The sequence below is a fragment of the Carassius carassius genome, chromosome 11, assembly GCF_963082965.1.
Source record: "Carassius carassius chromosome 11, fCarCar2.1, whole genome shotgun sequence".
Taxonomy (NCBI): Eukaryota; Metazoa; Chordata; class Actinopteri; order Cypriniformes; family Cyprinidae; genus Carassius; species Carassius carassius.
The window spans coordinates 3,583,497-3,605,893 of record NC_081765.1 but is presented as its reverse complement, the minus strand read 5'-3'; the positions used below and the strand labels follow the sequence as shown (position 1 = coordinate 3,605,893).

Genomic DNA, 22,397 nt, shown 5'->3' with positions numbered 1-22,397 from the left:
TGCAGAACAGATCTATTCTGAGATGACCAGACACACTACCATTGTCATATCCATCAACATGCTAAAACTGTTTTTAGAGTTGTCATGATTTAAATGCATATACAACTTACAGTGTTTAAAATATATTCCTGTTAGTACTTTATTTAACAGGCATTTAATAGATTTAGTAGGTTCAAATGTATTTACTGTAAATGTGAATCTTGAAATGAGTGGAAAATATGTTGTGTACAGGTTTTTTTTAAATAAACGGAAGCATCACTTTATTTTTCTTACAGTATATACATAAGCAGCATCACAAGTGCTGCTCAACTTAATTTCAGCATGGCTGTAATTTGGTCGTAGGCACCCAGTTCATATTTCACTACATCACTCTGATACGAGCAGTAATTCTAATGTACTAATGAGCAGCACAGACAGTATCTAGTATGAGTATCTATGGAGACTGAGGTTAAGGAGTTTTATTCACATCAGTGCACTGAAAAAATGGTGACATTCAAAAATATTAGTTAACATCACTTGATCAACTTAAATACAATAATTATTACAAACAAATTTGATTTTTGTTTGTTAAAACAGGTAGAAATAGCTCCTTACCATGACAATTGTAGGTTGCCACTTTTTGCAGTGTGATTTAACATGATTCAAATATGAATTCCCTCTTGAGATTATTACAAGGTTACCTTTCTGATGCATCATCCAATAGTTCTAACTTTTCTCATGTACAGTAATCATATGACTGACTGCAGTACTGAAGAGGATAGATGATACTGTGTGTGCATGTAATGGACTACAGAAGATTCGATAACTAATCGATGTACTGTAAAGTACAGTTAGATCTGTGATAATTTAACAAGCTAATGGTTTTAGATAAAGTGAACATGATTGTCCTTTTAAAATGCCCAGAACACAGATTCAGAAAGTACTTTTAAATTAGAAAACGCTGGTGTTATCACACAAGAGCGTGTGCCATTTTTATTTGCGTGTTTTACTGTTTCCCTAGTACACTGTTACTTTTCACTGATTTTTTATTTGATTTTAATTTTTTTTTATTATTATTGATATTTATTATTATTTTATGTATTTTTTTTGGGGGGGGGGGGGTGTTTTAGCAGGATTAATATAGTCTGTATGTTATTCTCTAGCTAAGTCAAGTGTTAAGCGGTCTGCTGCTCCTCCTGGGACTGATGCGAGGAGACCGTCTGCCCCGGTGTTCCTCCGAGGTCTGCAGGATCTCAGTGTCATGGACGGCAGTCAGGTCACAATGACCGTGGAAGTGACAGGTAGAAAACATGACTTCAGCTTCTCCATCTAGGAGGAGAGCATAATGAGAACTTTCTATTCTATTCTATTCTATTCTATTCTATTCTATTCTATTCTATTCTATTCTATTCTATTCTACTCTATTCTATTCTATTCTATTCTATTCTATTCTACTCTACTCTATTCTATTCTATTCTACTCTACTCTATTCTATTCTATTCTATTCTACTCTACTCTATTCTATTCTATTCTATTCTATTTTACTCTACTCTATTCTATTCTATTCTATTCTATTCTATTCTATTCTATTCTATTCTATTCTATTCCTGTGTAACGCTGAATGGTCTCCTGACTGTGTATTTTCACGATTATGTGACCTCAGCAACATATGAACTTTCTGAAGTCATTAAAATATAAATGAAAGCATTTTTATTCGTTTTATTTTCATTATTAATATGACTCAATCCCAAGGCTTTAAGTGTCAGCACGTGGCTTGTAAATCATAGTAGCCTACCCAACTTTCTTTCACATTCTGTTAGTCAGTGCTGGTTATTCTTTATTTTACTGACCTCCATCCATTCTGTCTAACCCCAGTTTGCTTGAACATTTGCAAAGTGTGATGTGTGTTGTGTGTAGGAAATCCTGCCCCTGAGGTGGTCTGGCTGCATAATGGAAAAGAGATCCAAGAGTCTGAGGATTTCCATTTTGAGAGGGAGGGCTGTCGGTATACTCTCTTCATACAGGAAGTGTTTCCTGAGGACACAGGGACATACACCTGTGAGGTGTGGAATGAAGCCGGAGTCGCTCAGACCGAAGCCTCACTCACTGTACAAGGTACAAATCACACTGTTCCCTATTATAAATATTACTTTATTAGATAAATTACCAAAGCAGGTATGATCTGCAGCTAAGTCTAAGTAGTAACTTTTAAATTACTTTTAAAGTAATATTACGGTGATATGGTCTTATAATAAATATTATGATATAAAACATCAGTTAAATATGTATGGACATCTCTGGATTTTGTCCAGAGCCTCAAGATGGAGTTCAGCCCTGGTTCATCACTAAAGCCAAGTCTTCAACCGCCTTCTTGGGTCAACATGCTCTGCTCTCCTGTGCGATCGCTGGTGACCCCTTCCCAGAATTCCTCTGGATGAAGGATGAGCAGGTAATATCTGGAGGTGGCGACTTTGAGATCCTACAGAAGGATGACGTTGTCTCATTGCTCATAAGGAATGTGAAGACACATCATGCTGGAAACTATGAGATTTATCTCAAGTAAGATTGTATTTTTATTATTGATTGATTTATTTATTTTTAAACTAAAGTCATTGTTCATATAGTTTAAATTCATTATATGTATAGTTAGAGATTTAGATATTTGGTGTTTGGTGATGCTGAATCACTTCGAGAACTTAACACATAGTTGTTAGCACTCAAAAGTGACATTTATTTTAATTAAAAATATTGAAGTTTAAAAAGGTTTTTGTGCATTAAGGTTTGGATTTTTTTATTTATTTTTTATTCTATGTAAAGATTTGAAACATTTGACACTGTGCCCCAAAATTAAACTGTATCAAAGACACTTTATCCCAAATCCAAACTTCAAAATTATTATTATTATTATTATTATTATTATTATTATTATTATTATTATTATTATTATTATTTATTTATATTTTTATATTGTGACATTATTTTAATGGCTTCTTCAAATTCTAATGACCATGCGCAAATATGAATATACTATAATATTGATTGGAAAATATTTTTTTTTTTAATTATGAAGTCAAGTCACCTTTATTTGTATATCGCTTTATACAATACTTATTGTGTCAAAGCAGCTTTAAATAAGGAAAATAGTTTGTCAATAATGCAAGAAGACAATAACAAAGAGTTTTTTTTTTTTCAGATAAAGTATTGCTACATCATGGTAGTATTTGTTGAAAAGCCCTTAATTTAATCAGATTTAAAAAACAAAAAAGATTTTGCATCACTGTAATTTAATTGTAAGAAATGAGAATTAGATGAGAATAATTTATAACAAGAAATGCATATTACCAAGACAAAACAAAAATCACTGTATTATTTAGGCAAAAAAAATGTTCTAGTTGGTAAAATGTTCATGAGATCCATGCATGCAAGTTCACATGCATTGAAATGATGCTTAGAGACAGTGCTGTCATATTAGGAAAGGTTGTGTTTTTTTAGTTCTTCATTTACTTTTTCAATTCAGCATTTTACCATAAATTTAAATAAGCAGCCACAAATTTTCTGTTGGTCTCAGAAATAAAGTAGGAGAGTGCAGGTCAGTGGCTACTCTGCACGTCAGCGAGGACCCCATGCCATCTGGTGACAATTCTCATAAACGGTACATTCTGCTTCTATTCTTGTTCTCCTCTTCCCCAAAGCTATATTTACAGCCCTTACCCCTCGACCCCTACACTAAATCTACATAATCTCTCTTTATAACCAAACGCTCTGTTTATGCTTCCTCACTCAGCTGTGCTGTTGTGCGGGTTAGCCTAGGGGCCTCATTCTGGTCTCATTTCCCTATAAGGTCTCTGAAGTCATCTCTGATGCACTGCTCTCCAGTGTGGGCTGAGCTAGCTGGGGCTTTAACCATCTCTGCATTTTTCTCCACTCTTCCTGTGGCAGCCGAGGGGTGGAGAGGACTGCACCAGGCAGGGGAGGACAGCCAGAGACTCTCAGTGCTGCAGCGTCGCTCTCTGAGCCACTGTGGGAACACAACAGTCAGGATCAGGAGGAAGAGGAGGGCTGTGCCACCCGTGGGCTTCTCAAACGACGCATAGAGACAAAGGAGCATCAGGAAGACCAGATCCGTCAGCAGGAGGCTGAGCAGATTGACTTCAGAACTGTGCTCGGCCGCAAGGTCAGCACTAAGAGTGTCTCTGAGGAAGACCTGAAGGAGATCACGCCCGAGCAGATGGACTTCAGGGGGAACCTCCAACGGCAGATCAAGCCCAAGACTCAGACAGAAGAGGAACGCAAAGTCAACTCTCCACAGCAAGTGGACTTCAGAGCAGTGCTGGGAAAGAAAGGAAGTCAAGGCCCAAAACCTGCTCTTGGATCCTTAGTGAAAGCACAAAACATCAAAACTGAAGCTGTTGACTTCAGATCGGTGTTAGGCAACAAGAAAAAACTACCCAGCCAGGACAGGAATGGAGAAAGCCAAGGTGATAAAGACACCCAAGGAAAGGAAAATGATGTGAATTGTGTGGATGGAGGGATAAAAGAAAAAACAAAAGCAGTTGGAAAGAAAGAGCCCATTTTTACGCATAAACTGAGTGACGTGACTGTGTTAGATGGGGAACGCTTGCATCTACAGTGCCAACTTTCATCTGAGTCTCCCACTAAAGTGACATGGACGCTTGATGGAAAACTCATCAAATCATCTAAATTCATCGTCATTTCTAACGAGGGTCAGTGTTGCAATTCAAATTTGATTTTACGCAAGATGGCTAATTTGTTGTCTTTCACGAATGAAGTTTGACATTGGGGTGTTTATCGGGCGATAGATTAGTTTCCATGCTTGAGTACATGTTTCAAGCATCAGTAGACCAGACGTAATCACAGTTTGATCTTAATTTTATACTGCAGTTTTCTAAACAAGAAGTAAATATTGTGAACCTGACATTTCAAACAGTTGACAAATGAAAATAGTTCCAAATGAAGCCAACTCTGGACATACTTTGTTGCTGACAAACACAAAGGTTGGCAGGAAAGCCACACACGCATGCAATCAAACACCACTTATCCAATCAGACAAGAGGACCAGAACTAAGTGTTACATAACTGTCTTTAAACAGTAGTGACATGACACTCTGGCTTCAGGAGTTTAACTGGATAAGGGTTTATTCAAGGTGTTTCATGATGCGACAGGGCTATCTATAATGGTGTTTAAGAGTTCTGCAGAGGAAGGTAGTGTGGAGGTGTAGAGTGAAGGATGTATCTCTGTGGCTTCGAACCCTGTGTCATTAACAGCATTCTAACCCTTTCTAAGAGGTAATGTATGCTTCACAAAGACTTCATCTGACTCAAGTATATCAATGTTGTGACCAATACAAGTTGACCAGTGTACTTGACAAATATCTAGTTGAATATGCATGAATGCATTACAGCAATGTTGGAGGAATATTCTTCTTTGAGAACTATGGATAGCATCTGTCATTTGTCCCATAGATGTCTTTGACATCATGCAACAGATACTTTCAAAATAGGTTAACTTTCTCTTAAATGAAGGGACCTTTGAGGAATAACCATTGAATGTGTGTGTATGTGTGTGTGAGCAGGTGGTAAGTGCTCTCTGACCATTGATAAAGCTCTACCTGAGGATGAAGGAGAATATGTGTGCAGGGCAGAGACCAACGAGGGCAAGACAGAGTGTTCCTGTATGGTCCTAGTGGACGGTGAGTATATCTCATTACATAACAGTACAATAAATGAGTTTACAGCATGCACTTCCTGTATCAACTCCATGAAACTCAATAGGCTCTCTGAGAGTTGAGGTGCACTGTAACCCTACGTGCCAAAAGTGTAAAAAATGTAGTTATTTTGAATGTTTGAATGAATTTTACATTTAAATTTACGGTTTAGTTTTTTTTTTTTTTTTTTGGAGAATATAATGGTTCCAGTCTGTCTGTTTTTGGGCTGGGCAGTGTGTTTGACCATTTCCCTAGAGTCACTGCCTAAGTTTTGCATCTTCCGGTTATTACTGACCAGATCAGCCTGCGTCACGTCCCTTGCTTGTCCAAAGATCTCACTTTTTGACTTTGCATGTCTTTACAAGCTGTCTCTAAATATCTTTATCCCACATAGCAGGTTCTGACAGTCATCTCTGGATCTCTGTTTAGCTTTACAGGCCATGTCCCAATAACCATCTCTAGATTTCTGTGCCATTTTCTGTCTCTTTTTCTTTTTGGTTTCTCAGGACATGTCTTTACAACAGCTTTGGGTAACACTTTATTTTCTGTTGGTCCCTTTAGAGCATTGTGTTGACAGTAAGTAATGTTGCACCTACATGTCTTCTCACTCTCATCAGAGTATTAGTAGACTGTTTGCTTAATATCTCCCAACTTTTTATTTATTTTCATGGTCTCCCAACAGACATTCTACTGACTATAAATACTTTGGCAAGTGCATGTCAACTTATTCTAACTCTAACCCTACCAGCCTACTAATACTTTACTAATAATCTAATGAGAGTTAGTAGACACGTAGGTGCAACATTACTTATAGTAAACAGAATGTGTTAAAGGGACCATCAAAATACATTGAATCCCAGTTTAGAATCTCTTTGTTCCACTTTATTTGTCTGTATTTATCTGTCTTTGGATCTATTTGTCATAGGACAAATAGTTCAAAAGACATGTCCCAACAGTCTTGACAGACATGTCTTGATTTACGGGACATCTCCACAACCATTTCCAGATTCATATGTCCAGGATAACATATTCTGACAGTTATCACTGTTTCTGTTCTGCTTTATATGACCCAACAATCATCTCCAAATCTCTCTGTCCCAAATACAGTGCATGTCCCTACAGCTCTTTCTGTCTCTCTGTTCTGCCCTCCAGGAGATGTCCTTACAGCTGTTTATAGATCTTTATGTCCAGCTTTACTAGAATCAGAATGAGCTTTATTGCCAGGTATGTTTACACATACGAGGAATTTGTTTTCGTGACAGAAGCTCCGCAGTACAACAGAATGACAGCGACAGAACATAAAACACATAATAAAAGAATATAAAAATACAAAAAATACAAATAAGTAGATAAGGAATGACAATATACAAATTGACAATTGTAGGCAGGTATATTACAAAAATGCAGTTATGTATGTACATGTATATTATGTGCAAAATTTAAGTGTATACTAAGTATGTGTGTTAGATAAATTAAGTGTATGTGTATATAAATATAAAGTGTAGTGTGTTCAGTGTGTTCAGTGTGTATCAGCTGTTCATAAGATGGATTGCCTGAGGGAAGAAACTGTTCCTGTGTCTGGTCGTTCTGGTGCTCAGTGCTCTGTAGCGTCGACCAGATGGCAACAGTTCAAAGAGGGAGTGTGCTGGATGTGAGGGGTCCAGAGTGATTTTAACAGCCCTTTTGCTCACTCTGGATAAGTACAGTTCTTGAATAGATGGGAGGGTTGAACCGATGATTCGCTCAGCAGTCCGGACTACCCTCTGTAGTCTTCTGAGGTCAGATTTAGAAGCTGAGCTGAACCAGACAGTTACTGAAGTGCAGAGGATGGATTCGATGATGGTGGAGTAGAACTGTTTCAGCAGATCCTGTGGATGGTTGAACTTCCTCAGCTGGCGAAGGAAGTACAACCTCTGCTGGGCCTTTTTCACAATGGAGTCAATGTGAATGTCCCACTTCAGGTCCTGAGAGATAGTGGTGCCCAGGAACCTGAATGACTCCACTGCAGTCACAGTGCTGCTCATGATGGTGAGTGGCAGGAGTGCAGGGGGGTTTCTCCTGAAGTCCACGATCATCTCCACTGTTTTGAGCGTGTTAAGCTCCAGGTTGTTGAGACTGCACCAGACAGCCAGCTCTTTAACCTCCTGTCTGTAAGCAGACTCGTCACCGTCCTGAATGAGGCCGATGAGTGTGGTGTCATCTGCAAACTTCAGGAGCTTGACAGAGGGGTCCTTAGATGTGCAGTCATTAGTGTACAGGGAGAAGAGCAGTGGGGAGAGAACACAGCCCTGGGGAGCTCCGGTGCTGATTGTACGGGTGCTGGATGTGTATTTTCCCAGCCTCACTAGCTGCTGCCTGTCTGTCAGGAAGCTGTTGATCCACTGACAGACGGAGGTGGGCACGGAGAGCTGAGTTAGTTTGGGCAGGAGGAGGTTTGGGATGATCGTGTTGAAGGCAGAGCTGAAGTCCACAAACAGGATCCTCACATAGGTCCCCGGTCTGTCTAGGTGTTGCAGAACATAATGCAGTCCAATGTTTACTGCATCGTCCACAGACCTGTTTGCTCTGTAGGCAAACTGAAGAGGATCTAGCAAGGGTCCAGTGATGTCCTTCAGGTGGGCCAGCACCAGTTTTTCAAATGACTAGACTTGACTCTACGATAATTTCTGTCCTGTGAGATGTCCAACATTGCAGATCTCTTTGTCCTGTTTTTGACAACCACCATTGATCTGTGTGTCCTTGTGGTTGTCTCTAGATCTCTCCATCTCTACATCTCTATTCTGGATTCCAACATGTCTTGACATCTGTTTATAGATCTTGTGATCAGATTACACAGTCCTGCTTTACTGGCATGTCCCTACAGTTTTGTCTAGATATCTCTGTTCTGCTTAACAGGCCATGTCCATCCAACCATCACTAGTTCTCTGTTTCCTGCTTTACAGTACAGTACATGTCCTCGCAGCCATCTATCAATCTCTCTCTCTCTCTCATTTTAAAAGACATGACTTTACATCTGTCTCTAGACGTATTTTTTTCTGCTGAAAAGTGACAATGGCAGCATGTTGATATTATTTCATAGCTTTAATATTATCAGTTACTTGCATAGATATCTAATACAGCTTCTACTAAATTGGCGTCTGCAATTTTAAAAGCTATATTCCACTTTTTAACCTCGGGTTGAACTTTCTGGCCTTTGTTTTGGTCTTGGCAGCAAACGGCAGTGATCAAATGGCAATGAACCCTCTAAATAATTATTTGATGTAATCAGCTCAGCTGGTTTGGGAACCTTTTTGGTTTTTGTTTTGTTTTGTTTGTTGAATTTGCATAATAATACAGATTTTATGATCACATGAATGTGATTCTTATTTTGTTCTCCGTGTTACACTATGAGTTCTGTCTTTCTGTCTGTTTTCAGATCCGAGTGTCTCCACACCAGCAGATAAGCGGAGCAGGAAGCCCTCTACCCCGACCACAGAGAGTGAGTTTCCAAAATATGTACTTCCTTTTTTATATCCCAATAAGGAGTGGCGTGGGAGATGTGAACCTTTCCCACTGCAGTATGCACACACACACACACACACACACACACACACACACATTGCTATGTTAGACAATATCACTAGGGATATTTCACTGAGAATAATTACTTTTTAAATTACTTTGTTCGGTTTACAAGTAAAAAAAAACAAACAAAAAAACAAAAGTAGTTTAATTGCTTGAGATTATTGCTTCTGCGGGTTGCTACTTTCTGCTATAAAACCATGCTTAAAATCAGATTAAAAACACAAACAAAGACATCTGTCTGCATGTTGACTAGTCCCTAATTTTCTGAGAAATATCCATAATTATTCAAGGAGAGATGCAAACTTCAGCGAACAAAATAAAATATTAGGCTGGACAATTATTGATAAAGAGTTAGTCCTCACAATATTTTCTATTGTTGCCATATGGTCTTTAGTTTTGTGTAGTCCAGAAGTTGTAGTATAGCCAAAGCATTGTATCAAACAATTATTCACTTCTCCCACTCTTCATCAGACGAGATGTTTGACAGGACTGCTGGAGAGCTGACTTTGACTGATTTTAAATGTTAAACAAACTCAGTGAGCAAGAAGGAGACAGACAAAAATGAGGGGTGAACAAAGGCTTGTTTTAGAGATATAAAGAAAGAATATAACAGTAGAGACAAAGAGAGAGAGAGAGAGAGAGAGAGAGATCATGGCTCTTGGCAAAACCCACTTTGGATGTCCATGTATGGGCTCAGTCAAGTCTCTCACTCTCACTCCACGAGTGTTGTATGAGTTTTCTAACTTCAATGTTTTTAACATGCTTCAGAATGCTTAGTAAAGTTTTTGTATATACTAGTGAGTCTCGCCTTCTCTGTAAGCCTACTTTTGTGTGTTGCACTGTTCTGTGTTCTGGTGTTTTGAACTGTATCTTCAGAAATGGCTGAAGAAGAAACTTGTGAAACTGTTGATGTGCGCACTATTCTGGAAATGTTCCGTATGTCTCAAGGAAATTAACGATCTGTTCAAAAAAAAAAAGAAAAAAAAAAGGTTTTGTGTTTTGTGTTTGCAAATGATTTTGTGGCCGTCATGGAAAATTTGTGAAGCTTTATTAAAAATCATGAAGCTATAAAAATAAGCATTGGTGTCTTGGATGATGGAAAACTCTAACCTCCAAGCACCTCTGAATCGCTGGTGGACATTAGTGTCCTGAAGGACTCGATGCTTTCATAACCTGTTCAGAAACAGTTACTGCTGATTTCTGCTGTGCACATGTTGTGTTATGTTCTTCCATCACATAATGGCATATTTCTGTTCTCGAGACTGTGCAGTTCTTTCAGCATGAAGAAACTAGGCTGGCATTAAACACCCTGCACTGTACTACTTCATCTAATCTAATCATTTAGATTCACTTGCTTATTTAGGTCATTTATTACAGGCTGAAACAATGTTAAAGAGCGCAACAGTTACCTATTTCCTGCTTTCTGTGTGCTTCTTTCTTTGTGTCTGCCTGGTTATGTTCAGCAGTGGTTGACAGTGTGAAGTGGTCTTATATTGGGTGATTTGTTGCAGCAGTGGAGGGCAGAGATTATCTGTTTCTCTAAGTGTCTTGAAGTTGTCAGGCTTTTAAACAGATACGTTTGATCCTGTGGCCTGAGACAAGGTAGACTAAACATTATGAAACATGGAAGAGGGATGCTGTTGTTTCAGTGGTATCCTAGATGTTTCCTAGCCTTTACTCACTGCCTCAATATTTGTCTAATAAACCTGTGATTTACATGTATGTCTTAACGGACACCTAACCACAAAACTTACTGGATTTTGTTGGATCTGTACGTTTGTTGGGGCATTGTGAACAAAGTAGTTTTATATATTCGGTTACCAATGGTGGTTTGTTATTTGTTGAATGTTTGCATGAATAATTCCTGTAAGCCACTTAGTATTGCTTCCCTTTCTGTAGACACAAAACACACGCTTGTGAAAGCAAGTCATTAGAAAACTTTGCTTTAAGAAAGTATTAAATATTCATCCCTAGTCTAATCTAGTCTATTATTTCTAGTAATTTGGTCAAACATTTGGACAAACACCAAAACCTATGGACATAATGACAGCATCTAAAATATGAAATTATTTACATATGCACAGCTTTGGAAATGCAATTTTTTATTTATTTTATTATATTATATTATATTATATTATATTATATTATATTATATTATATTATATTATATTATATTATATTATATTATATTATATTATATTATATTATAAATACATATGTGTTTATGTAATGTGTTAAACAATGTGATATGGCATATTCTGTTGTATAATGTTTACATTTTAATTATCTGTGCAAACAAAAAAATATGCAATGGCCTCTAAATGTATTTGTAACCAAACATGCAAGCAAACAAATTAACTATGCATTATCTAACAAAAATAACTAAATAATTGTCATTTATTTAAAGCAAATATGTTTCAGAATAATAACCTTTGTGGAAAATGTTTATAGTTTACATGATAAGCTACACCTGTGGTTACACTGCTTGGGTGTCTGTGAACTTGAGGAGAATTGACTTCATACATCCACACAAAAATTATCTTTAGATTATTAATTGGTGTAAGTTAATTGTAGCCCAGTTTTTGGGCCCACTGTACATGTACTAAAACCACATTTCTCATAAAAATACATGAAAATGCTCGTGAAATCAAATTACTTCAGCATCCAAAATTTCAGTCAGTAGATTTTTCTTAATAGCAGGTTATATTGTTCTTGCTCTGAGACTTAATTAGGGGTTGAATGTCTGAAGATTTTTACTGTATCTGTTGTGCTACTACTGATTTAGCATGAAAGTAAGTGAGGGAGATTTGATCATCTCCATTATAGTCTCTGTTTATAAGTTCAGCATGAGATCTGTTTTGCCCAAATTTTAGGAATTCACGTGAAAGCTCACCGAAAGCCCATTTGGAGCCAGAAACAAAAATAGTTTGTGTTGGAAAGAGGATGTTTTCATTTCCACGGCTACATAGAAAGAGAGAGAGGAATGAGAGAATGGCCTCAAAGAGAGGGATAAGATTGGAATGTATTACAACTGACAAAAAAAACTCCTCCGAAGTCTGACATTGTTTCAGATCAAGAATAGCTTCATTGCCACCGTTGCAGCTCCAGGCTTGTGTTTATTGGCTTTGCCATAACATTGTTTCATGACAGCGATCAGATGTAAAATAAATAGTTCCAAAAGCTATTTCCTGGATTCTAGTTGGAGATATTTTTGGTATTACCAAAAAAGGCAAAGAGCAAAGAACCTTAGCAGCTGATCTCTCCTAGTACATCCAGAGAAAAACATCTCTCCTTTCCTCTCAATCTGCCCTCCCTTCTGCCCATTTTGTAAACATGAGAGTGCATGTTGTCTCAAATACTCTAGATTCTATGAGTAGATGTGTGAGATTCTTGTGTTTGTGTGACTTGAAACCTGAAGGGATATTAAATGCAAAGTCATTAAGGATAAAGTACAGTCTTCTGGTCAATATCATGCTTACGGCTATTCATATAAATCCACAAATATGGCTTGTGATGCAGCCTGGAACTAAAATGACATCGAGTTTGTCAATTTAAGCAAGAGGAGAACTTGATTAGTTGTGTGGTTGGTGATCAGTTCGACTGAGATTGTATGTTGAGCCTATTTAATTTTTTAACTGTAATGTGATATCTGATCTCTGTGTATTTCTTGTGTTCTTCACTCCAGATGAGGCCAAAATAAAGAAACCCCCACCCAAAACGCATCTCAAACAAGGTAGGGTCAAATTGTGTTATCCTGAAACGGCAAGTAAATGGATCTTCAGCAAACATATCATAAATAGAGCCCAAATGGTCAGTATAATTGGATTGTGTGCGTCAGGTTCTCCTCCTCAGATCCTGCAGTTTCCAGACGATATGAAGATCCTGGCGGGTCAGGACGTCAGTCTGCTGTGTCAGTTCACTGGAGCTCAGCCCATCAGCTGCACCTGGCTCAAGTTCCGCAAACCAGTAAGAGTCCTTTCACCTTTTAACATGTGCAGAAGCCCTGACCGAGAGAGAAACACTTCTTATGTTTTAATCTTAAACACGCAGATGGCAGGCCTTTTTTAAATGCTTTAAACATTAAGTTGAGTAACGTTAAGTTGACTCTAAGTAAACACACTGCTCTGGGTGTGTGTGTGTGTTTGTGTGTGTGTTTACTACGCACTGCTGGATGTGTGCACTTTGATGGGTTAAACGCAGAGCACATATTCTGAGTATGGGACAGTATACTTTGCCTCATGTTAAATTGTCCAAAATGTCCAAAAATCTTGTCTAGGTAGGCAGCTCACCACTTTTCAGAAACAGCCATCATCTTGAATGACCAAACACTGGCATATCCTTCTGTACATATGGCTAAGATGCAAAATTTTAGATGAAAACATCTTTGTTACTCCCATTTATTCCATTAAGTTGACTTTTCAGTTAAACTGAACCTTTGGATTAGCCTGTGTCTACCGCTAGCAGGTGTGATCATGTTGGTGCTCCTTCAGATTCAGGAAGGTCAGGGCATCTCGATCGTGAGCACAGACAGCAGCAGTCAGCTGACCATCCCAGAAGGACAGCAGGAGCACTGCGGCTGCTACACCATCGAGCTCAAGAACGGCCACGGCGCCAGACAGGCCGCACTCAACCTCACTATAGTCGGTAAGTGTGAACGCCAGTGAACGCTGGGACATCTGGCCATATGCATATGGGAGTCATTATATGAGTTTCACAACATTTGATAAAGCACAGAAATGTACTTTCAAATACAAGATATAAAGAATGAGGTGTTCACACAGGACAGGGTTATTGAGTGTCCAGCACGCTTGTATGGAAAAACAACTGAAAAACATCGCATTTGTCAACAAGAATGTATGAAATTTGGTAAAACCCCAGAGGGAGAGACATTTTAACCATATCATCATCAGCACATTCTACAGTGCAATACATATAAAATGAACAGTAAAAATAGAGATAATTGTTTAAACTAAATTACATGCATTTTTAACTTTTTGCCCATTAATATATTGAATTTAGAGGCTCTTATACAGTAGAAGCTTATGATTTCAAACACATTTCAGCAATCTATCCCTACAAACTACAGTATTTCATCATGCCATGCACATTTTACAAGGCTGCTTACAGCAGCAGACAATAAATAAAGTACTTGAGTAAAAGTACAGATGCTCTATTTTTACTCCTGTCAAGTACTCATTTTCAATTGTTACGTGATTAAACAAGCAAACGTACTTGATATTTAATTGATAAGTATAAAAAAGTAAAAAAAAATCTAGAACCATGTTCATTTAAGTCAGAACTAGTCAATATAAAAAAGATGCAGTACAGACATTTAATATGTATTGCTTTAATATAATCAAAATCAATATGTGGTTTTGTTGTTGTTGTTGTTAATTTTCAAATGTAGTGGAGTAAAAGTTTCCCAAAATAAAAATAGTCTGATAAAGTACAGATTAAAAAAAAATAAAAATTGTTACTTAAGTACAGTAATAAAGTTAGTATACTTCATTGCTGGCCACCACTTGCTGATTATAATGCTGAAAAGAGCAATGACAGTGACTATAGATAATCTCGCCTCATATTCAGGATGGCAGTAGCTAATAAAACTGTAGAACAACCAATTATGAGACATTAGACCTACAATTTGTTGCCATAATATTAACCCATTTACTTACTTTTGTGCTCTGACAAATCTGTAATTGTTTTTTTTATTTTTTTAAATGGCAGTAGGAAGACTCCACACCCCATTTCTGAATGAAATTCACACCATTTTAATCCATACCTTATCCGATGTGTAAAGACATACAAAAATCATACAGTATCAGTACAGTACTGCCTGTCATTAATGTTTTAGACTTAAATGACAATTCACTCTCAGAACACTGACTGTTTCCTCTGTTACAACCACACAATGCTGGACTGAAATGCTCGCTGCCAAGTAGTGTACTTGTAGGTGATCTGTCCTCTCTGGTGAATTGTATCTTGGTCTTCACAGATAAACCCGACCCCCCTGCCCGTGTCCCAGCAGCCTCAGACATCCGTAAGTCCAGTCTCACACTGTCCTGGTACGGGCCGACATACGACGGGGGCAGTGCCGTCCAGTCCTACAACCTGGAGATGTGGAGCTCTGTGGACATGAAGTGGACAGATCTGGCGTCCTGTAACAGCACCTCCTATAACGTGCAGAACCTGCTTCCAGACAGACAGTACAAGTTTCGAGTGAGAGCAGTCAATATTTATGGTGTGGGAGAGCCGAGTGCTGAGTCTGCGCCCGTGCAGGTGGGACTGGGGGCCGAGGAGGGTGAGCGCCACCTTCAGGATATCAAGAGTCTTATAGGAGTCACAGACAAGAGATTGCAATGTTGACTTTGGTTATTTCATAAAATTAAGTAAAATAAATATTGAATCAAATTGATATATCTGTATAAAAAAATGCTGTAATAACATTATGTTGCTTTCACAGAAAATAAGGAAGATGAAGCTGAGCCATCAGATGATGGTAGGTGTCATGTTTGTTGCTGTGCTCATTATATATATATATATATATATTCCCCCTTTCATTTAGAGGAAATTGTGAGGTTGTACATATAACCAAACATATCATATAGAAAATATGTGGGTAGTTGACAAAAAAAAATACAAAAAAAAAAAATAATAATAAAAAAATAACAACAAAGAAAAACCTATCTTATGCTATTTGTATAATTTTAACAATTATTAACAAGCAATTAATAGTCTTAAATTGTTCAAACATAGGCATCTTTCAAATCATTAGAATTTTTGAATGAAATAACAAACAAATGTAATAATTAAATAAAAAAAAAACATTAACAATCTTAGCTTTTGAAAAAAAAAAGGTCATCTTTTCATCTTCATGTTGATGTGTATTTGAAAAGGTGATTCTCTGGTGCTAGTGATCAGACACGGAGAGGTTGTAAACTGCACATGCTTCTCAGTTTTGTGCTGTTAGAATGTGATATTACATTCTGAATCATTACAGGAAGTGTTTTTCAAAACCTTTATGCACTGAGATTTTCAAAGTTTCAAGAAACAGAAAAAAGTTAAATATTGCAATGTGAGTGATAATAGACAGTCTATAATGATAGGGATCCATTTCCTCTCGTTTCACCCCAGAATCGGAGAAGGAACGGGATTACAGAAATGTGACGATCAGGACCGACGTGAAGGTGAAGGACCTGTATGATGTGGAAGACAGACTGGGCTCGTGAGTATGACTGCAGATCAATAAAATGGCATAAATCATTTGATATTACCTTCCATATTACACCACTCAGCCGGCATCCCTCTACTTTTCTCTTGTTATATACTCTGTCTAATAAAAGGAAAATACAAGTGTTATTAGTATACAAGTTTATTAAACATAATAAAAGAAAGTCGGGATCTGAAAGATTTCTTTCTATCTTTATTTTTCAGAGGGAAATTCGGGACTGTTTTTAAACTGATAGAAAAGTCCACTAAAAAGGCGTGGGCTGGCAAATTCATAAAAGCGTATTCCGCCAAAGAAAAAGAAAATGTCAGACAGGAAATTGCGATCATGAATGACCTGCATCACCCAAAGCTTGTGCAGTGTGTCGACGCTTTTGAGGGAAAGACTGACATTGTAATGGTCCTGGATATGTAAGTGTAACAGTGTTTTATAATCTTCTGAAAAGTTCTTTGCCTTCAAAATTTATATATAAAGCCTTTAATAAACTCACAACAGCTCAGAAAAGAATGTTTACCCCAGTATTAGTGATTGTTGTTTTCAAATGCACATTTTTAGACACCTGTTTATATAAAACAAATGTTTTAACAGAAATGACTTGGCAGTGTCATTGTCATGTTACAGTATGTCAGCCTCTCATGCAAAACAGTGTTTTAATTCCTTATGCCCCAAATGTGTTTGTTTAGATGATGAAGAGAATAAATGTCTTGATCAAGGACAGTTTATAGATCAGCGTGTGTTCGTTACCTGCAGATCATACACTACTAGACTACACCATCCTCATGCTCAAAAAAAACAATTATTCTGGCAAAGTCACTTCAAGCACATCATGCCATTTCGATTTCTGAACTTCCTTGGATGAACTGAAGGCCATAATCCCAGAGAATTGCTAAATACAGTTATAAACGGAGTTGTATCAAGGTTTATCATGTTCCTGTCCGAGGTTGTCAGTATTTCACTGGATGTCAACAGTACGTACAGTACAGTGTGTGAATGTTTCTGAACGCTGGTGTTCTTCAGGATCTCTGGAGGAGAGCTGTTTGAGAGGATCATAGACGAGGACTTTGAGCTGACGGAGAGAGAGGTGATCAAATACATGCTTCAGATTGTGGATGGAGTCAATTTCATCCATAAGAAAGGCATCGTCCACTTAGATCTCAAACCAGAGAACATCATGTGTGTCAATAAGACCGGCAGCAAAATCAAGCTCATTGACTTCGGACTGGCACGCAGACTGGGTCAGTAGAAAAACCTCAGGTTTTGTTTAGTTTTTTATGGGGTTTTAGCATTTTGTACGTATTAATTTATCGATTTACAATGTTGAAGCTGAAAGAAATAAAAATATGCATTGTTTTGTGTTTTTCCTATGGCTGTAGAGAATGCCGGCTCTCTGAAAGTCCTGTTTGGCACCCCAGAGTTTGTGGCTCCAGAGGTGATTAATTATGAGGCCATCAGTTACGCCACAGACATGTGGAGTATAGGAGTGATCTGCTACATCCTGTGAGTACACAACCATTACAAAGAGAAATGACCTTTATGAGCAGTGCATCATACCCCGACCCTCGGGGAATCTGCAGACTTTATCCCATCGTCAGTGCGACTCAATTTTGTCCCGTGTCTGTGTTGATCTTGGGGTAAAATCTGCAGAACTGTGTGGAATAAATATAAATATGCACTGAGATTACTGCACTCTTAGTCCAACAAGAGTGTCCAACAATTTAATGAACTGAAAGAAACTTGCACTGACTGAATATATCAGTCCTTTGTTTTGTCTCAAGATGCACGTCAGTGATGTTTTTTTCTAAGGCATGTTAATAAAAATGACTTAAATGTCCTAATTGAACTATGGCCTAATCCTGGCTTAGTCTAAGTCCTGTCTGTGAAACCGGGCCTAGATGTGCTTAGTTAGTTAGTCAACACTAAAATAAGTGTACTTGTTTAAAGCATAACACCAGACTATTAACATAATGATTCAAAATCTACTTATTAAGATATCATTACGACGTGGATGCTTTATAAGTGTACTTACGTGAAACAAAGACTTTAAATGACCTTTCATTTCATTACGATATTTTCTAGAAGTAAACTTTTTCTTTTCTTCTATTTTTCTCTATTTTTCTCACTTTAGCGTCAGTGGTTTGTCTCCCTTCATGGGGGACAATGATAACGAGACGCTGTCTAACGTGACCTCAGCCACGTGGGACTTTGAAGACGAGGCATTCGATGAGATCTCAGACGAGGCCAAAGACTTTATCAGTAACCTGCTGAAGAAAGACATGAAGTGAGTGCACATCTCTGCAGATGTCTTGATTCAGAAAGTAGTTGAAATGATAACTGTTCCCTTGTCCTCGAGTCATTCTGAACGTCTGGTTTTATTGATTTCCTCCGTCTTGCGTCATGCATCAGTACATCAGAGCTCTTTCTCTCAGCAGTGTGTGTAATTAACGTGACGCACACTTTCAGTGTCTGTGTTTTTTTTGTTTTTCGTCTGCAGAGCTCGCCTGAGCTGTGATCAGTGTTTCCAGCACCCCTGGCTCAAACAGGACACCACCAACATGGAGGCCAAGAAGCTCTCCAAAGAGAGGATGAAGAAATATATTCTGAGAAGGAAGTGGCAGGTCGGGATCAAGAATAATTTTAATCTGACATCTCGTTGTATTATTGTTAGTCTGATTAAAATCAGCTTCTTGCAGCGTGTTTCGTATCGTAAAGTTCTGTCACTGATTTGCTGGTGAATGAAGTCATAACTGATCGTTTTGCAAACTGCTCTCCAGAAAACAGGACACGCGGTACGAGCTATCGGTCGACTGTCAAACATGGCATTGTTGGCGGGTGTTCATGCCAAAAAGAGCTCCCCCACTGAAGGTGCACGACGTTCCTTTAAATAAAAGACTAATACTGCATTGGCTAGTGAACTGTTAATCATTGTTTGTGATAAAGAAGTGCGCTTACTGAAAATGTGCACTTGTAATGCACAACGATCTTAAAATTATATCAAATTTTCTGCACTGTACTTGCAGATAATATAATATTAATGAAATAAAAGGCTGCTAAAGTGTAGAGTATGCTTTCAAGAGTATATTCCTTAACACACTTAATATACCCTTTGAAAAGTGTACTTTTAATTAAATAAAAACTATTCAAACTATATATACCTATATATATATATATGATTATGTTTTTTGTCATGCTTTAAAGTCCACTTATTTTGATGTGTTGACAAACATGTGAAGTACTTATATATTTTATTGTAAGTATAATTTTAACAAAACATAATTTTAACCGTACTGTTATTCAATATTTAAAAATGCTATTTGAAATGCAGGTAACGCTTTCTATGAAGCCCATCTTTATAATACATTATGAGGGTATTCTTAAAGCATTATAATGAATGCATAATGCATTATAAAAAAGCGTATAATATGTTGTATCATCTCATGAATATTCATAAGAACAGTTTTAATATATTATAATATTTACTTATTTTTGGTTATAGCTTTTAAGAGTATAATTTATAACACAATGAGCACATTGCATCAACTACATATTAACTAGCGGTCAGTAGAGTATTATTATGTCTGCTACTGTAAATATATGTTAACACTTTATTTTGATGGTCAACCAACAGATAGATAAACTGTCTATAAGTGTATTTGCAAATACGTCAGCTTATTCTACCACACTAGATTCTACCATTCTTGAGCATACTAATACTCTAAAGACAGTTAGTTGGCATGAAGTTACAAAGTTGCATATAATCGATTGATTAAGGGGACCATCAAAATAAAATGTACCTATATAAAACATTGCTTTTTTCAGTTGGAGTATAAAGCTCACATTAATTAATTAGCATTAGCTCCACAGAAACACTCAAATAACACTCAACATCTAACCTCTCACAAGCTGTAGTAAGATACTGTGCAGATCTTAAACAATGTCAAGATATGACACAGTCCATTATTCTGTAAATGAAGAAGATTTAATATGGTGTCCATTGTTATACTCTTAAACTTATAAACACAAATACTCAGTATTATGATGTACTGTATTATAATTGTTGCTGATATAACATATTATTATAAGGTTTTTTATAATGCATTATGTATTCATTATAATGCCTTAAGAATACCCTTTATAATGTATTATAAATACAGGCTTCATAGAAAGTGTTACCGAAATGCATTTCATTTCAAAATTGCATAACATTTTTACAGCTTAATCATTACAAAATGCATAATTAGAAATATTTGAAAACATGACATACAAGTTTCAATAGAAATTACATTAAATTAATTAATATTTTGGTTTACTTTAAATGATTGTCAGCACATTCATCAGTAACCTACGTCTTACATAAATTACAACCCGAATTCCGGAAAAGTTGGGACGTTTTTTAAATTTTAATAAAATGAAAACTAAAGGAATTTCAAATCACATGAGCCAATATTTTATTCACAATAGAACATAGATAACGTAGCAAATGTTTAAACTGAGAAATTTTACACTTTTATCCACTTAATTAGCTCATTTAAAATTTAATGCCTGCTACAGGTCTCAAAAAAGTTGGCACGGGGGCAACAAATGGCAAAAAAAACAAGCAGTTTTGAAAAGATTCAGCTGGGAGAACATCTAGTGATTAATTAAGTTAATTGATATCAGGTCTGTAACATGATTAGCTATAAAAGCTTTGTCTTAGAGAAGCAGAGTCTCTCAGAAGTAAAGATGGGCAGAGGCTCTCCAATCTGTGAAAGACTGCATAAAAAAATTGTGGAAAACTTTAAAAACAATGTTCCTCAACGTCAAACTGCAAAGGCTTTGCAAATCTCATCATCTACAGTGCATAACATCAGCAAAAGATTCAGAGAAACTGGAGAAATCTCTGTGCGTAAGGGACAAGGCCGGAGACCTTTATTGGATGCCCGTGGTCTTCGGGCTCTCAGACGACACTGCATCACTCATCGGCATGATTGTGTCAATGACATTACTAAATGGGCCCAGGAATACTTTCAGAAACCACTGTCGGTAAACACAATCCGCCGTGCCATCAGCAGATGCCAACTAAAGCTCTATCATGCAAAAAGGAAGCCATTTGTGAACATGGTCCAGAAGCGCCGTCGTGTCCTGTGGGCCAAGGCTCATTTAAAATGGACTATTTCAAAGTCGAATAGTGTTTTATGGTCAGACGAGTCCAAATTTGACATTCTTGTTGGAAATCACGGACGCCGTGTCCTCCGGGCTAAAGAGGAGTGAGACCTTCCAGCATGTTATTAGCGTTCAGTTCAAAAGCCAGCATCTCTGATGGTATGGGGGTGCATAAGTGCATACGGTATGGGTAGCTTGCATGTTTTGGAAGGCTCTGTGAATGCTGAAAGGTATATAAAGGTTTTAGAGCAACATATGCTTCCCTCCAAACAACGTCTATTTCAGGGAAGGCCTTGTTTATTTCAGCAGGACAATGCAAAACCACATACTGCAGCTATAACAACAGCATGGCTTCGTCCGGGTGCTAACCTGGCCTGCCTGCAGTCCAGATCTTTCGCCTATAGAGAACATTTGGCGCATCATTAAACGAAAAAGACGACCACGAACTCTTCAGCAGCTGGAAATCTATATAAGGCAAGAATGGGACCAAATTCCAACAGCAAAACTCCAGCAACTCATAGCCTCAATGCCCAGACGTCTTCAAACTGTTTTGAAAAGAAAAGGAGATGCTACACCATGGTAAACGTGCCCCGTCCCAACTATTTTGAGACCTGTAGCAGAAATCAAAATTGAAATGAGCTCATTTTGTGCATAAAATTGTAAACTTTCTCAGTTTAAACATTTGCTATGTTATCTATGTTCTATTGTGAATAAAATATTGGCTCATGTGATTTGAAAGTCTTTTAGTTTTCATTTTATTA

At 37.4% G+C, this 22,397-nt stretch overlaps 1 protein-coding gene across 2 annotated transcripts in view; it reads left to right on the top strand.

Annotated features, from left to right (window-relative positions):
• LOC132152628 (myosin light chain kinase, smooth muscle-like) overlaps positions 1-22,397 on the top strand; it is an 86,806-nt gene that overhangs the window by 62,600 nt on the left and 1,809 nt on the right. For both annotated transcript variants that reach the window (XM_059561395.1, XM_059561394.1), the window contains exons 12-30: positions 1,143-1,280; positions 1,897-2,094; positions 2,292-2,538; positions 3,548-3,631; positions 3,919-4,703; positions 5,574-5,690; positions 9,121-9,183; positions 12,955-13,002; positions 13,108-13,235; positions 13,760-13,913; positions 15,265-15,570; positions 15,733-15,768; positions 16,404-16,494; positions 16,704-16,907; positions 17,515-17,732; positions 17,871-17,994; positions 18,623-18,775; positions 18,989-19,112; positions 19,269-19,359. In XM_059561395.1, coding sequence (XP_059417378.1) covers positions 1,143-1,280; positions 1,897-2,094; positions 2,292-2,538; positions 3,548-3,631; positions 3,919-4,703; positions 5,574-5,690; positions 9,121-9,183; positions 12,955-13,002; positions 13,108-13,235; positions 13,760-13,913; positions 15,265-15,570; positions 15,733-15,768; positions 16,404-16,494; positions 16,704-16,907; positions 17,515-17,732; positions 17,871-17,994; positions 18,623-18,775; positions 18,989-19,112; positions 19,269-19,359 — 3,309 coding nt within the window. The remainder of the gene's footprint in view (positions 1-1,142; positions 1,281-1,896; positions 2,095-2,291; positions 2,539-3,547; positions 3,632-3,918; positions 4,704-5,573; positions 5,691-9,120; positions 9,184-12,954; positions 13,003-13,107; positions 13,236-13,759; positions 13,914-15,264; positions 15,571-15,732; positions 15,769-16,403; positions 16,495-16,703; positions 16,908-17,514; positions 17,733-17,870; positions 17,995-18,622; positions 18,776-18,988; positions 19,113-19,268; positions 19,360-22,397) is intronic.